Source organism: Alosa sapidissima, chromosome 2, assembly GCF_018492685.1.
Source record: "Alosa sapidissima isolate fAloSap1 chromosome 2, fAloSap1.pri, whole genome shotgun sequence".
Lineage (NCBI taxonomy): Eukaryota > Metazoa > Chordata > Actinopteri > Clupeiformes > Clupeidae > Alosa > Alosa sapidissima.
The window spans coordinates 40,283,376-40,300,875 of record NC_055958.1 but is presented as its reverse complement, the minus strand read 5'-3'; the positions used below and the strand labels follow the sequence as shown (position 1 = coordinate 40,300,875).

The 17,500-nt window shown below is 43.4% G+C and overlaps 1 protein-coding gene across 1 annotated transcript in view; it reads left to right on the top strand.

The window, feature by feature from the left end:
• The window catches only part of LOC121697591 (trichohyalin-like), a 37,574-nt gene extending 25,392 nt beyond the window's left edge, over positions 1-12,182 (top strand). Inside the window, exons 13-16 of the mRNA XM_042079163.1 lie at positions 970-1,029; positions 8,888-9,904; positions 10,096-10,149; positions 10,760-12,182. Of these exons, the coding sequence (XP_041935097.1) occupies positions 970-1,029; positions 8,888-9,904; positions 10,096-10,149; positions 10,760-12,048 (2,420 nt within the window). The 3' untranslated portion in view covers positions 12,049-12,182. The remainder of the gene's footprint in view (positions 1-969; positions 1,030-8,887; positions 9,905-10,095; positions 10,150-10,759) is intronic.
• The last annotated feature ends 5,318 nt before the right edge of the window (positions 12,183-17,500 follow it).

Here is a 17,500-nt window from a genome sequence, read left to right as displayed (position 1 = left end):
ACATTTGTAGTGACCCACTACACACACACACACACACACACACACACACACACACACACACACATTTGTAGTGACCAAGTGCAAAGTAATAAAAACATGAGCATGTGCAACACACACACACACACACACACACAGTTGTAGTGACCCACTACACACACACCCACACACACCCACACATACACACACACACACCCACTACACACACACACACACACACACACACACACACACATTTGTAGTGACCAAGTGCAAAGTAATAAAAACATGAGCATGTGCAACACACACACACACACACACACAGTTGTAGTGACCCACTACGCACACACACACACACACACACAGTTGAAGTGACCCACTACACACACACACACACACACACACAGTTGAAGTGACCCACTACACACACACACACACACACACACACACACACATATGAGCATGCACACACACACACACACACACAGACACACACACACACACACACAGACACACACAGTTGAAGTGACCCATTACACACACACACACACACACACACACACACTGGTAGTGACCAAGTGCAAGGCGATGAGAGCATGAGCATGTGGAACACACACATACACACACAGGGTTGTAGTGACCCACTACACACACACACACACACACACACGCGCGCGCACGCACACACACACACACACACACATACATACAGTACACACACAGACACACACACACACACACACACTCACAGACAGTTGTATTGACCTAAGTGATGAGACCATGAGCATGTGTTCTCATGAATGTACACACACACACACATACACACTTTTACACACACACACATACATACACACACACACACACACACACATACACACAATACATGTTCTTGTGCGATCAGGCTAAGTTGTCTCAGTTTTGCATTGCTTTCATTGAGATGTTTTAAAGCATTTTTCTGTGCTTAGCTCTCATCTCTCTACTCTGGTATTACAGGGCTGAGGGAGATCACTGCTGCAGAGAGGAAGGAAATGGAGGAATCTGTCCAGTCTCTGGGTGAGTGGGAGAGATGATTGGTGGAGATCTGATGACTGATGAGTGAGAGAGTGGAGATGATTGGTGGAGATCTGATGAGTGATGAATGAGAGAGTGGATATGATTGGTGGAGATCTGATGACTGATGAATGAGAGAGTGGAGATGATTGGTGGAGATCTGATGAGTGATGAATGAGAGAGTGGATATGATTGGCCTATGATAATGTGTGTGACATACTTCATAATCAGTAACCATAAGAGATGAATGGCCTATGATAATGTGTGTGACATACTTCATAATCAGTAACCTACAGTGGGTCCCCGTTAAGTTTGGACGGGTTCCTTCAGGAATCACGATCCCCATTTTCTCAGCAGAAATGGCACAAACTGCAGTTGACACAAACAACCACAAGGTGTCACTTTGGAGTTCTGCCACTACTATTTTTGATGCGACTTGACTTACTGCTTCCATGATGCAGTTTCCAAGTCAGTAGAACAATCAGAGAAAGCTGAGCCATTACCAAACATATATGATAATACAATAGCGTGAGTTTATATATCTTATACCCTATTTGTCACGGTTACTTATAGATTTGATAGTGTAACGATAAGAGCATAAGAGACTTTCAGCGGGGGCACGGAAACTTAATTTGATCACGGTAGTTTAAGCTTACACTTGACAAAACATTCTAATATGAAAATGTAGATGCAATTGTTGTAAGATGGTGCAGCTCCTTTAAGAAAGCACCGTGCAAAAAAGTAGACGTGCTGGAGCGAGTCATATTCAAAATGCAAAAAATAACACCGCAGATAAAACCAATTAACCTCATTCATTGCAACCGCAGCATGCCTGCTTGCCAACGTTTAAACAAAATATATCAAAGCACCTTTTGCGTTTGAATGTAACACGAAAAAATGTTTAAACAGCTGGACAAATGATTTAGCTAATTGATTATAGCCTGTACACCAGCAATTGTTGAACATTTGGAAAAAGATCGCTCAGCTGTTGCCACAGTCATAGGCAATGTAGAAACAACATGAGAGCAGTACACACTTCCCCGAATGTGGATGTTACACTGTCATAATCTACCACCAGCCTTTTGGCAAGTTGAAAAATAGATGACTTCTGTGAAATCTCTGCTTTAAAGCAAGACCTAAATGAGAGGAGTTGTGTTGGGAATGTCGGTGCAATGTCCATGCTATAATGGTCTGACAAATGTAGGCTACTGCCTTTTCAAGCAGTTCATCATCACCGGCGAGTTGAAGGATCATAGGACGTAAAGACTCAAACACATAACAAGTTTCCCGCATGCTTGCACATCTTTGGGAGAGCTGACTGATTATGATGTCCAGAGTTGCATTAAATACCTGCACTTTTAAGTATCTCTCTGCATCGGTTAAGCGTTTATCTTCCGATAGTTCGTCAAAGTGACGCTTCACTCTTCACATTTTCAAATGTACTCTGAACCCCCATTTATTTGCGAGTGTCTGCGCTGTAGCCTTGGCCTGGTCAAAGGCACGCAGGTAGTCAGAAAGGACCGGTATAGAATTTTCCAGCAATTGCATTGCGGGGGTAGCGACGGAGGTCACAGGCCCTGGTGCGACTGCACTTGCTGCACCTACTAGGCCTAGTTACGCCACTGCGTGGAGCGCTAATGTGTCTACTGTAAATCATTCATGTGTGAAAGTCATTAGGCTGGAAGCGCTAATGTGTCTAAGCTCATTAGTCTACTTTCAATAGGCCTACTGTACAGCCTGAGAGGGGGAACATAACCTATAGCCTAGGCTACTGTAGAGTAGGCCTACAGTAGGCTACTGTAGGCTAAACAATCAGTTGTGAAAGTCTGCAACGAAAGTTTCCTAATGGAAGCGCTAACGTGTCTATTGAGCTCATTAGCCTACTTTCAATAGGCCTACTGTACAGCCTGAGAGGGGGAACATAGCCTACTGTAGAGTAAACAATCAGTTTACTTAGTTACATTTGTTTAGTTAAATCCAGTTTTCTACTCTATCTCCATTATATGCTTAGCCTATAGAAAGACATTCAAAATGTGTGAAAGTCATTAGGCTGGAAGCGTGTCTACTGTCAGTGACTAATGCGAGAAGCGGGTTCTGTGTTGTAGGCTATGCATTTTTCCGACACTTGGCTGCAAGCTCCCCTCCCCCACCCCCTTCTTTCACAAGCAGTGCAGCTTTCTGAAGCGGTGCCTTTTGAAGCTAATGTAACAAATACCACCAATATTGTTGTGTGGCAATAAAAGTATCCAGGGTTTGCGCAAGTAGCCTAAATATATAAATAAATTAAGGACATACAATCCTTAACGTGAAAAAGCTTAACGTAGCTTAATGTCCCAAACAACAAGTCGTTGTATGCGCTCATTATAAAGAAAGTTTAACGTGTCCCAAAACAGCTGTCAATTAATCACCAAACGTCAAGAGGGTTGAGTCTGAATGACACCGAGTTTTAGACACTGAGTTTTTGAAGTTAAGAAATATTTTCTGCAGTACCCAGAAGTTCGCATCATATTGCGGGTGACTTTGTAGTTCTTTAGAGCCCTATTTCTACTAGCCCTGCTGTCTGTACCACATCCATTACGGACACTATTATCACGATTACCACTGCAACCTCCAAGCTATGTTGGGCAGAGGGTCGAAACAAGCATGGTATGCTTAGTGGACACCGTTGTATACACGCACCTCCATTCAGAGACGCACCGTGACTATCACTGTCATAGACGATCGATCATAATCTCCAAAAGGATATTCTTCTTCAGAATTAGAATAGGTGAATAACATAGCTTACCTAAGACTTCATCACACGTGAACGTTTTTCAACATTTGGTGTAGGCCTATTTCTGCTTAATTTCTGCTTCAATTTCTGCAACACTATGGCCTGCATCGCTTCCGCGTCATTACATATGCACGTCTTTGTGTTTCTCGTGTGTAATACAAGTATTTCCTGAAAACTTTGCGCAGCGATTTTGGGTTTGAAGAGTAGAGTAGGCCTACAAATGAGATTTGTCACCGTACCTGGATCTATCGTCTATTTTAAGCAGTATCGTTGTTTGTCGCAATTAATAGCCTCAAGGGCCGGATTACATTATTATTTTGTCATACGTCGCGGGCCGGAATTGGGCAGGACGCGGGCCGGATTTGGCCCGCGGGCCGGGTGTTTGAGACCCCTGCTGTAAATCATTCAAAATGTGTGAAAGTCATTAGGCTGGAAGCGTGTCTACTGTCAGTGACTAATGCGAGAAGCGGGTTCTGTGTTGTAGGCTATGCATTTTGCCGACACTTGGCTGCAAGCTCCCCTCCCCCACCCCCTTCTTTCACAAGCAGTGCAGCTTTCTGAAGCGGTGCCTTTTGAAGCTAATGTAACAAATACCACCAATATTGTTGTGTGGCAATAAAAGTATCCAGGGTTTGCGCAAGTAGCCTAAATAGGCCTATATAAATAAATTAAGGACATACAATCCTTAAAGCTTAACGTAGCCTACATGTAGATTAATGTCCCAAAACGTCAACAAGTCGTTTTATGCGCTCATTATATATGGATTTCTATGAAACGCCACGGAAACATGCGTGCGCAACCAAGAGGCAGAAAGCACCATAGAACAGCATAGAGCAATACAAAAGAGCAAAAGAATAAAATGAGTTTTTGTGCTGATAACTGCACCAATTCGAAATCACGATGGTTAGAGAATGTTAAATATGTTCAATATCCCTAACGGAATGCATGTCTTCGCCAAAAATGACAATATACGATGTTATGTTAATAATGCAAATGAACGGCACACTTTGAAATATAGTCGGAAATGAGATGTTATCATCATTGAGACAACAGGGGTATACAATAAAATCCGATTGTAGCTTACAGCAGCCGACTATTTAGGTTAAGTTTATAACGTTGTGGACGGCCACCAAGCGTCTTCTGCCCCACGGCTGCGGCACAGTCTTGAGTGACCGGATTCGTTTTCCTTTGTCATATGAATGCTGTCATTTTGTTAACTTTACTGTTAAGGAGATGCTGTAGGCAAAGGCTATATTTCAACCTCGTTAGTGTCAGAACACAAAGTTTCTGGGCAGCATTTTTATGTTCTGTTAGCAAGCGAACTTCTCATGACTACCGACAAAGTAGCCTACTGCCAGCTGACGAAGCTCTCATTTTAAAACATTACTGAGAGACAGGCACTATACAATCAAGAAATCTTGCCACTGAATCCAAAACTATGTTTAACATTATGTACAAAGCTTAGGCTACAGTGGATTAGCATGTTGCAGGGGCTGCTAAAAACAGAGAAACGCACTGAAAACTCGGCCAATCACAGCCCTTGCTGTCGAATGCGCCGTCCAGTTCGACCGTTGAACGCCACAGCGGACTATGCTGCCCCCAAGCGGCTGCAGTTGTACTTACATGTCACCCAGCTGCGTGAATCACCATTATCGTGAATGAAATGTCAATTTTTAACGGGGACCCTCTGTATGTGTTTGATATGTGTTTGATCCCTGTGGGTTGTGTGTGTGTGTGTGTGTGTATGTGTTTGATATGTGTTTGATCCCTGTGGGTTGTGTGTGTGTGTGTGTGTATGTGTTTGATATGTGTTTGATCCCTGTGGGTTGTGTGTGTGTGTGTGTGTATGTGTTTGATATGTGTTTGATCCTTGTGGGTTGTGTGTGTGTGTGTGTGTGTATGTGTTTGATATGTGTTTGATCTCTGTGTGTTGTGTGTGTGTGCGTATGTGTTTGATCTCTGTGGGTTGTGTGTGTGTGTGTATGTGTTTGATATGTGTTTGATCCCTGTGGGTTGTAAAGGTGGTGTGTATGTGTTTGATCCCTCGCTCACTCAGAAATGTGGTGAACTCCACGGAGATGAATTGTGGGCTGTTGTCTGTGGTTATTGCAGCGGGCGAACAGCTCCTCTAAAAAGTTAGTGACCGTGTGTGTGGTGACAGACCCCGTAGAGGCCACTTCAGGCCACTTAGACAGACAAACTGATATGGAGCCAGGCTGCTCTCTGACATCACAACCTCACAGAGACATTGACATTCTGTAGAAAATACCACAGATTCATGCCCCCCAGGTATCCATTCAAATAACATTGTGCATGTAAACGGATCTGAACATGTTTTCTACAGGTAACACATAGCACTACTACTCTAGATCAAGCTGCTTCATGTAATAGCATGACATGCGCTTATAGTTCTATTCCCACATTGATTTCTGCCCAACCTCCCCATAGTGAAAAAGGCCATTTTAAAACTAGAAACCCAACTAATGTTCTTTCTATACCTCAGCATATTCCTCTAAAGCCAGAGGTAGAGTAGTAAAGTGGTGAACTCTGCAGAGATGAATTGTGGGCCGTTGTCTGTGGTTATTGCTGTGGGTTTGCCCCAGTGGGCAAACAGCTCCTCTAAGAACTCAATGACCGCGTGTGTGGTGACAGACCCCGTAGAGACCACCGTCACTAAGCGTCCTACATACTAGCCACTCCCGACCGCTAGCGTGACAATGTGACGTCACGGGAACGCCGTAACCATTTATACTCGCGCGTGGTGGTCACACTAGTTGCAATATTCTCCTGAATTGGCATTGGCCTCAATGACCGTAAAAACTGCCCTCTGTGATGATACTTCAGACTTCGGTTGCTGCTATTCACAACTACCATCGTTACCATCTAGTTTCCAAGGTGTGTGCAGCTAGATAGATAGATAGATACTTTATTCATCCCGAGGGAAATTTTAGCTAGCTGGCTTGTGCTGAAAGATGAGTTTGTGTAATTTCCTAAGGTGGAAAGAGATTTTTTTCAGGTCTTAGATATCCTTTGGTTGAAAATACATATCTTTGTTACCTTTTGCTGGATTATTGGCATGTCCCTGGGTCCTAGGTCTTTCATCTTAATTCCCTGTGTTACATCTCTCTCTGGTAGCTTCATTAACTTATCCAGCAAACTATTTAAAAATCACGAACTCTCGCTGTAACTTAGCCAGGTTAATTTCCCTCTCTTCTCAAACTGACTATTCAAACATGTTTATTTAAGATGTGGGCTAGGCTATATGAAATGCCTGAATGTGGTTGATGTCATATAGAGGCGCGCATGCTCCCTGATCTTGGCTTCAAGCTCATCCTGCTTGTCGCGCGCATCTGAAAAAAAATCTCCTGTGCACCACCTTCCTGTGGGAGGCTGAAATTTCTCGTGCAACAGAGGAAATGACGCAATTTTGACGTCACGTTGTCGCGCTACCGGTCAGGAGCGGCGAGTATGTAGTACCCTTAAAGGGGAGGGTATGACTGTGATGGCCCCGGGCTACACGCTGGTCAGGAGCGGCGAGTATGTAGTACCCTTAAAGGGGAGGGTATGACTGTGATGGCCCCGGGCTACACACTGGTCAGGAGCGGCGAGTATGTAGTACCCTTAAAGGGGAGGGTATGACTGTGATGGCCCCGGGCTACACAGTGGTTGTTCCAGCAAAACAAGCTTTGTCTTTAAAGCAGTGAAAAGGCATCAGGCTGTTTGAACTTGGCCCAGGGTGTCGTATGTGCGCTGTCCTTTTAAGCTTAGCCCAGGGTGTCGTACTGTATATGCGCTATACATTTACATGGTGTTATTTTAGATGTAAATGTCATGTCGGTCAAACCGGACTCATGGAAATGGCCATGTACTTGTGAAAAATGGTTAAAAATAGTGTGATACTCTTTAAGAATAGTATTTTCTTGTACATCATCTTTAGGCTTTAGAAACACACTGTGGCTATAGTTGGTGCCTTCTGCATCCCATCAAATGGCGCCCGTGTCATTGAATGACCCTTCTCCTGGGACCTGAGAGGTCTGGAAGGTGTTTACTGAAGCATGTCTGATAGGTAATTAGGTCCTGCTCCATTTAGGGATTTATAAACAAATTTATAAACAAATTAACTCCACTGCTTTGGAGTCAATTTGTGTGACTCAAAATGTGACTCACTGGAAGCCAGTGCAGGGACTTAAGAATTGGAGTAATGTGATCAATTCAGTAGTCTCAATCTGAATCTTATTATGAGAGAGAGAGAGAGAGCGAGAGCGAGAGAGAGAGTAAAGAAACTTACTGGGTATATGTGTGCAACATGATACAGTACATAGAGATACATAGATTAGCAAAAAGGCAAAAATATAAAGCAAGAGATTGACTACAAATTAAGTGTCTACTAGATAATGAAATTGCTCATTACAGTTTTTCTCAATCGCTTCACAGCTTCTGTCAACTCTGAAATCACATTGTCAAATCAGTTAACTCTTAGGCCTACACTGAGGCTCTCACCCCATCAAAACGTTTAAAACATGCAATACAAACAAACCTTTCCTTCAAACAACACAGCTAGTGGCCAGATGAATACATTTTTCCAATCAATCATTAAACAATTGACAATATAAAATTACAGCTATCAATTTGAACCGGTGCATACTACCTTGTATGTTGTGCTACATTCCTGTGTGCCTCTGCCAAATGAACCCCTTGTAAAGAATTATGATATATACTTTGAAACATAATTAATTGATGCCATTCTATTCTCATACTTTGGTGGTAAACTGAAATACTAATTACAGAAAAGTAACCAAATGAAACCCATTACATAGGAATATACTGCAGTAGAGTAACAACAGTTCAAATACATACAGTAGGTACTATAGTAGTATTTACTGCAGTAAATATTCAGTCCACTCTGTCACAAAGATTAGGCCACATATTCTCATCTTGTGAAGAGCAACACAAAGTTGGCACCTTTATGGATAGATACAGACTGATTAAGGGGCCATCGTTAAGCAGGAAAAGGCAACTGAGAAAAACTGTAAATCAACACCTAAATCATGAAAATATTAACAAAATATCACAACATGTTTCCACCAGCTCTCCCTGCATGGCTGAAGGCAACTGATGAGTTAATGGAGAAAAACAGACAACTGGAGGAAAACAAGGAGACAATGGAGGAGAAAGACTTGGAAATGGAGAAGATGAACCTGCAGTTAGAGGAGAAGAACAGAGAGATGGAGAAGATGAACCTGCAGCTAGAGGAGAAGAACAGAGAGATGGAGAAGATGAACCTGCAGCTAGAGGAGAAGAACAGAGAGATAACTGAGAGAAACAAAAATCTAGAAGAGGGCAGGAAGGCTCTTCAGGAGAAAGACAAACAACTGAAAGATAAAGATGTGGAAATAGAGGAGAGGAAAAGACTTGTACATGAGAGAGACAAACAGATAGTAGAGAGAGAAAACAAAATCAAGGAGAGAGACAAGAGGATAGAGGAGAGTGAGAACAACTCCCAGGAGAAAACCAAACAATTAGAGATGAAAGACAAACTACTGCAGGGAAAGGACTTGCAGATTAAAGATGGAGAAAATAATCTCAAGGAGAAGATGCAACTTCTGGAGGAGAGCAAAAAGAGACTGATGGAGAGAGAGAAGATGCTGGAGGACAAGAAAAGAGAGATGGAGAAGATGTTAAAACAACTAGAGGAGAACAAGAAAGAGGGGGACAAGATGACACAACAGCTAGAAGAGAAGAACAAAGGCATGGAGAAGATGAACCGACAACTTGATGAGAAGAATAAACTCCTCCATCAAAGAGACACAGAACTGGGGAACATGACTACACGAGAGAGGGAGAGAGAGAGATTACTGGAGAACATGACTACACAAGAGAGGGAGAGAGAGAGTTTACTGGAGAACATGACTACACGAGAGAGGGAGAGAGAGAGTTTACTGGAGAACATGACCTGTGAGGTGGAGACCACTAAAAGACAACTGGAGTCACTGGAGAAGGAACTGCAGGACAGGAACAGCCAACTACAGGACCTGAGAACCCAACTGCAGGAACAAGAGAGGGAGCTGGAGGAGAGAAACAAACAACTGGAGGAGAGGGAGGAAGGTGAGTGTGAAACAACCGTTCCTGTGTGTGTACACTATGTCCAGTCCCCAAGATGTCCTTACAATCTTAATCACACTGGAAAAGTATGAAATGGTCCCATCATCCAGTTTGTGAATCTAGAGAGCTCCACAACTGTAGTTGAACAGGCTACTGATCCAGTGTCTGTCTGTGTTTCTGTGTTGGGCTCCCAGATCCTGATCCTCCTCCCATCAGGAGAAGACGGAGTATGGATTATCCTCCACTCAGTAAGTCATCAGTGGTCTCTGCTCCATTCATGGGTGTAGCTTTCTCATAGTGGTAGTCAGTGGGGATGCAGAACTCATTACATGTGTGTAATATGTGTGTCAAGTCTAGAGCTGGATGGATGTCTATAGGGATGAATATTTGATGATTCATTGCAGTCGCAATTCAACCCTAGTTTAGGAAGCTAGCTAGGTAATAGTAGTAGGCATGGCAACCAGACCCTTGAATGTGTGGAGTGCAAAGTAAAGCTACCTTCACATTGACTCACTAGCAATGACAGACTAACATGCAGCTCAACGTTGACTTGCTGTGGTTGTTACAATGTTATGATGTGGGTGATGTTTGCTGTAATGTTATGATGTTATACCTGTGTGATGGCTTATTGTGTATGTGTGTGTTTGCAGTGCTATGATGTAACTGTGTGATGGCTTATTGTGTATGTGTGTGTTTGCAGTGCTATGATGTAACTGTGTGATGGCTTATTGTGTCTGTGTGTGTGTGTTTGAAGTGCTATAATGTAACTGTGTGATGGCTTATTGTGTGTGTGTGTGTGTGTTTGCAGTGCTATGACGTAACTGTGTGATGGCTTATTGTGCGTGTGTGTGTTTGCAGTGGGAGGAGAGAGTCCTGGTCCAGCCCCCCCAGTGTCTCCTGCTGTGTCTGAGCTGAGGCTGGTGCTGCTGGGGGGGAGCACAGCTGGGAAGAGGGCAGCAGGAAACACCATCCTGGGCACACACACACTCACACACACATCCACAGAGACCCAGCACAGTGAGAGCAGACAGGGGGAGGTGGCTGGGAGACGGGTGACCGTGGTGGACACTCCAGACTGGTTCTGCAGTGGACTCTCTGAGAAGGACATGAGGCAGGACGTGGGGCTTTGTGTCCGTCTGTCTGCCCCAGGACCTCACGCCTTCCTCCTGCTGATTCCAGTGGAGCCGTCTGAAGGGGAGGAGAGGAGGATGCTGGAGAAAATGGAGGATATTTTTGGGGAGGGCTGTTGGGGACACACACTGATCCTCTTCACCCATGCTGAGGGGCTGAGAGAGAGGAGTGTGGAGGAGTTGCTCCAGACAGGGAGCCAGGAGCTCCAGCAGCTGGTAGAGAAATGTGGGAACAGGTGTCACCTTCTCAACGTTAAGGACAGGCCTGATGACACTAACATCACACAGCTGCTAGAGAAGATAGAAGAGATGGTGTCAGGAAACAGAGAGAGATTCTACAGCAGTGAGACCTACCAGGAGGCAGAGAGACAGCTCAGAGAGATAGAGAGAAGGATGCAGAAAGAACGAGAGGTGGAGGAGAGGAAACTGAGGGAGGAGAGAGAGAGAAGAGAGGAACATGATAAAAATGTGCAGGACTCTCTGAAGAAGATGGAGGGAGAGATTCAGCAGCATGAAACAGAAATCAGGACATTGAGTGAGAAAACAACAGAACTGGAGAGAAAGATGAAAGAAGAGAGGGATGAGGAGAAGAAGAGAGAGATAGAGCGAGAACTGAATAAAGAGATTGCACTGAGAGAAGAGATGGAGAGAAAGCTGAGCAGAGTGAGAGAAAAGAGAGAAAGAGAGAAGAGAGAGATGGAGGAGAGACACAGAGAGGAGATGGAGGAGATGAGAGAGAGCTATGAGAGAGAGGCCAGGACTGAAGCAGAGAGAAACCTCATGAAGATCATCCTGCCTCAACTACAGAGAAACATCAGCATCAGCAAGGAGAAGATGGAGGCAGAGTTCAACAGACAGCTGCAGGAGAAGAACAGAGAGATGGAGGAGAAGAACAGACAGGTGGAGGAGAAGAACAGACAGATGAAGAGGAATGAGACAGAGATTGGAGCCATGATGCAGACTATAGAGAAGCTTCGAGACCTAGTAGAACAGGCTCATATGACACCAGTGTCATAATCATGTGTTGGGGAGAGAGATAGAACAGGAGAGCAGAGAGATAGAACAGGAGATAGAACAGGAGAGCAGAGATAGAACAGGACAGCAGAGATAGAACAGAAGAGCAGAGATGGAACAGAACATAGAACAGAAGAGCAGAGAGATAGAACAGGAGATAGAACAGGAGAGCAGAGATAGAACAGAAGAGCAGAGATGGAACAGGAGAGCAGAGAGATAGAACAGGAGAGCAGAGATAGAACAGAAGAGCAGCAGAGATAGAACAGGAGATAGAACAGAAGAGCAGAGATAGAACAGAAGAGCAGCAGAGATAGAACAGAAGAGCAAAGAGAAGTTGAAGTATGTACAGCTGCAGAACACACTGAACACAGCAGACTGATGGAGGATGTGCTGTTCCACAGGGAGAGGGGGAGAGATAAAAATAAAAAAGGATTTTATATATTCCCCAACTCCATAACACGAGGGACTATAGCATTACCTACACATAAACATGTTAAATAAAAAACAAACAAATATACATTTATATAAATATAGGCATTGTCTGTTGTCTGATACACTGTATTTGTTTTCTTTTATGGTTCTTTTTTCTTTTTTCTGTTCTATTGTTCTCTGGAGCTAATTTATGAGAAATCAGGGGAAATGGTTCCTTGTGAGACATGGTTAGTTCCATTCAAATTCACCCATGTTGGGTGGTCAGATGACAATTGAGAACCAAGTGAAGGGTGAACGAGAACTGCAGAAGCACAAGTTGGATGCTGGCTCTACCCTAATCATGAAAGCTGTTTCATGTGATTACATATAGGTCTGTCTGTTTTAGCTAGACAGTATGTACATTGTGTATATGCAATCCTTTATATTTATGTACATTTGTAGATTTGTTTTAAAAATAAATTGTTGAAAATGTTGCTTATGATGTGTTTATTTTAACCCATATGAGATATTCTTTGCCACACTGCATTCTCTTAATGGTGCTCAAGAGCCCATCTGTATAAGCCTGTAGGCTGCATGGTTGAAGTTTCAGATAAAGGGAGTAGCTGTCCATTGTAACTTCCCACCAACGTAATAACTTCCCACCGAGGTATTACTGCAAACCACCAACGTAATAAAAATCTGCACATTTTAAACGTAATAATCCTGCCAACGTAATAACCCAATTTCCCACCAACGTTTGCAGGAAGTTATTACATTGGTGGGAAGGTTAAGATAGTTATTACATTAACTTCCCACCAATATAATAAATCACAATCTATTGATATTATATCTGTTTTTATCAGTTGTAAGGGTATAGTTGTCAAAATGTTGCACCCCCCCCCCTTTACTCACTTATTCATCATCTTTACTAAGAGCCAAGCAAAGCTACATGGACACCCCTTGTGTTCTTTTATTTTATTAAGGGGTGTCCATGTAGCTTTGCTTGCCTAGCAGACATCGGTAGTATTTTAATTACATGTATTTTACATCAGCAAGGAGAAGATGGAGGCAGAGTTCAACAGGCAGATGGAGGAGAAGAACAGACAGGTGGAGGAGAAGAACAGGCAGATGGAGGAGAAGAACATAGAGATGGAGGAGAAGAACAGACAGATGGAGGAGAAGAACATAGAGATGGAGGAGAAGATCAGACAGATTGAAATCATACTTCAAGAGCTAAGAGAGAAAGAAAAGGCAGTAGAGAGACTAAAACAGAGGAAAGGTGCTGGAGAGAAAAGTATGGAGGTAGAGAGACTCACACAAGAGCACCGAGAGAAGGACAGAGAGATGGAGAGACTGAGACAGATGCTGGAAGAGAAGAATGGAGAGAATGAGATATTCTGGAGGAGAAGAATAGAGAGATGGAGAGAATGAAACTGAAGCGAGAAGAGAGGGAAGATCAGGCAGAGAAGGACTGAAACAGATTACTGTGATGAACAGAGAGGTGGAGATGCTGAGGCTGGAACTCAACAATCTGAGCCACACCCAGTCTCTGCTGAGAGAAGAGTGTGAGAGGGACTGAGGATGAAGAGAGTACGGAGGAGAAGAACAGACAGGTGGAGATTAAAGACAGAGAGATGGAGGAGAAGAACAGACAGATGGAGGTGAAAGAGAGATGGAGGAGAAGAACAGACAGATGGAGATGAAAGAGAGATGGAGGAGAAGAACAGACAGGTGGAGATTAAAGACAGAGAGATGGAGGAGAAGAACAGACAGGTGGAGATGAAAGACAGAGAGATGGAGGAGAAGAACAGACAGGTGGAGATGAAAGACAGAGAGATGGAGGAGAAGAACAGACAGGTGGAGATGAAAGACAGAGAGATGGAGAAGAACAGGCAGATGGAGATGAAAGACAGAGAGATGGAGGAGAAGAACAAACAGATGGAGATGGAAGACAGAGAGATGGAGGGACTGAGGATGAGGAGAATATGGAGGAGAAGAACAAACAGATGGAGATGAGGCTTGTCTAGAACATAACAGCTGCTGTTACAGGAAACTTTAATAGAGAGTGAAAGAAAAATTAAAAATAGCCATCCCTTTCAGGAGAGCAGTTTCAGCAGCTTGGGCAGAAACATCACAATTCATAATATCATAACAGGATAAAGGGGTCTACTAAAGCTCATATTTCTACTTTCCTTTCCTTTGTTTGTTTATATGTATATATGTTCTGAATAAATATGTTATTGTTCTGTGGTGTATGCCAATTGTAAGAGAAATCAGGGGGAAATAGATCATCCCAGCATCTGTCATTGTTCCTTGTGAGACAAATGGTTTGTTCCATTCAAATTCGCCCATGCTGGGTGGTCAGATACCAATTCAACTATTTTAATCTGCTGAATACAAATAGACATTTACACCAAACAGTTGTAAATAATTTCCCATTTTCCTGGGTATGCGCTCTACACAGAATCTTCCTGTAACCATCTGCAGCTATAATGCTGAGTTCTAAGACCAGGGCAGATTCTAGACTACTATTAAGGTCGGCTGGAAGAACCATCTGCAGCTATAATGCAAATCATTTCCCATTTCCTGGGCAGGTAAAGTGCGTGTGTTTGTGTGTGTATGTGTGCGTAGGTTGTAACCGGTCTGCCTTACCCAGATAGTATGTACATTGTGTATATGCAATTATTTTTGTTGATGTAAATTTGTAGATTTATTGTACAAAATAAATAGTTGAAAATGTGTCTTATGATATGTTTCATTTCAATGTGTATGGAAGTGCATTGGCCTTCATCACACTGCACTGGTTAAATGAGGCCATCTGTATTAGCTTGTAGGCTACATGGTTAGAGTGCCATTTCAAATAACTAGAGTAGCTGTCCTTATTAGGCATCCACATCATAGTCCATTGTCTGTATCATACTCCACCTCTAGATGGTACTGTTGTTGCAGACATCAAATTGTAAAGTGTAAATCTCCCTGATGTTGCAGAAGGAATCAGATTGAGTATCAGATTATGACATCACCATTAATATCTACAGGAATGTAATCAGGAGCTTTATCATATTCTACCTCTAGATGGTGCTGTTGTTTGCAGCATCACAGTATCTGATAAAGTGCACCACATATTATCATTAATATCTACAGGAATGTAATCAGGAGCTTTATCATATTCTACCTCTAGATGGTGCTGTTGTTTGCAGCATTACAGTATCTGATAAAGTGCACCACACATTATCATTAATATCTACAGGAATGTAATCAGGAGCTTTATCATATTCTACCTCTAGATGGTGCTGTTGTTTGTAGCATCACAGTATCTGATAAAGAGCCCCTCACCAGCATCACCTTTGCAGTGCAGAGTTCTGAAATGATGATGTGGGAACAAATGACTAAATGATTCTTCCAGACCCATATGTGGTTCTAAAGTTTTATTTTTAATCTATTATGGCATCAATAAACATGATAAGAAATAAACAGCACAGGACCCTGATACCCAGTGTGAAATAGTCAGGATGACAGAAGCACATAAACAAACACCAGAGGACTGGTTTTACTGTAGAGAGCTTGTCCACATATACATGTGATGTGAGTTGCTTTGCTAAGTGCTGACTTCCTATGGTGAGCATAGACACTGGTTAGTAGTTAGGAATTTCAGAAATAAAATGTGGAGGTCATGGGAGAGCTCAGAAGTGGGAGAGAATCGTCTGAAGCCTCCTACAGGACGCATCCAGCAGCTCAGCATGAGAATCAGCACAGCCTCGTCCACTTCAGACCCTCTCCACAACACCACTGCTGTTGCACTTTAGTGTTGCATCTGGATGTGTGCATGGGTTTCATTCAAAAAGAAGGACGTTATTAAGAGGTGTTGGAGGTGACAGTTGAAGGACGTTATTAAGAGGTGTTGGAGGTGCTGTGTGTTGAAGGACGTTATTAAGAGGTGTTGGATGTGCTGTGTGTTGAAGGACGTTATTAAGAGGTGTTGGAGGTGCTGTTTGTTGAAGGACGTTATTAAGAGGTGTTGGAGGTGACAGTTGAAGGACGTTATTAAGAGGTGTTGGAGGTGCTGTTTGTTGAAGGACGTTATTAAGAGGTGTTGGAGGTGCTGTGTGTTGAAGGACGTTATTAAGAGGTGTTGGAGGTGACAGTTGAAGGACGTTATTAAGAGGTGTTGGAGGTGCTGTGTGTTGAAGGACGTTATTTACATGTAAGAGGTGTTGGAGGTGCTGTTTGTTGAAGGACGTTATTTACATGTAAGAGGTGTTGGAGGTGCTGTTTGTTGAAGGACGTTATTAAGAGGTGTTGGAGGTGCTGTTTGTTGAAGGACGTTATTAAGAGCTGTTGGAGGTGCTGTTTGTTGAAGGACGTTATTTAAGAGGTGTTGGAGGTGCTGTTTGTTGAAGGACGTTATTAAGAGATGTTGGAGGTGCTGTTTGTTGTGTAGTGTGTGTAAGTGTATGTGTGTGTGTGTGCAGTGCACGCATGTGTAGTGTGTGTGATTGTATGTGTGCATGTGTGCAGTGCAAGCATGTGTAGTGTGTGTGATTGTATGTGTGTATGTGTGCAGTGCAAGCATGTGTGTGTGAGTGTGTGTGTGCAGTGCACGCATGTGTCACACAGCCAGGTCGTCCTGTGTGTGTGTGTGTGTGTGTGTGTGTAGTGTGTGTGAGTGTGTGTGAGTGTGCGTGTGCAGTGCACGCATGTGTGTGTGTGTGTGTGTAGTGTGTGTGAGTGCAGTGCATGCATGTGTGTGTGTGTGTGTGTGTGAGTGCAGTGCACGCATGTGTGTGTGTGTGTGTGTGTGTGTAGAGTGTGTGAGTGTGTGTGTGAGTGAGTGCAGTGCATGCATGTGTGTGTGTGTAGTGTGTGTGAGTGTGTGTGTGTGTGCAGTGCATGCATGTGTGTGTGTGTCACACAGCCAGGTCGTCCTGTGTGTGTGTGTGTGTAGTGTGTGTGTGTGTGTGTGTGCAGTGCATGCATGTGTGTGTGTGTGTGTATAGTGTGTGTGTGTGTGAGTGCAGTGCACGCATGTGTGTGTGTGAGTGCA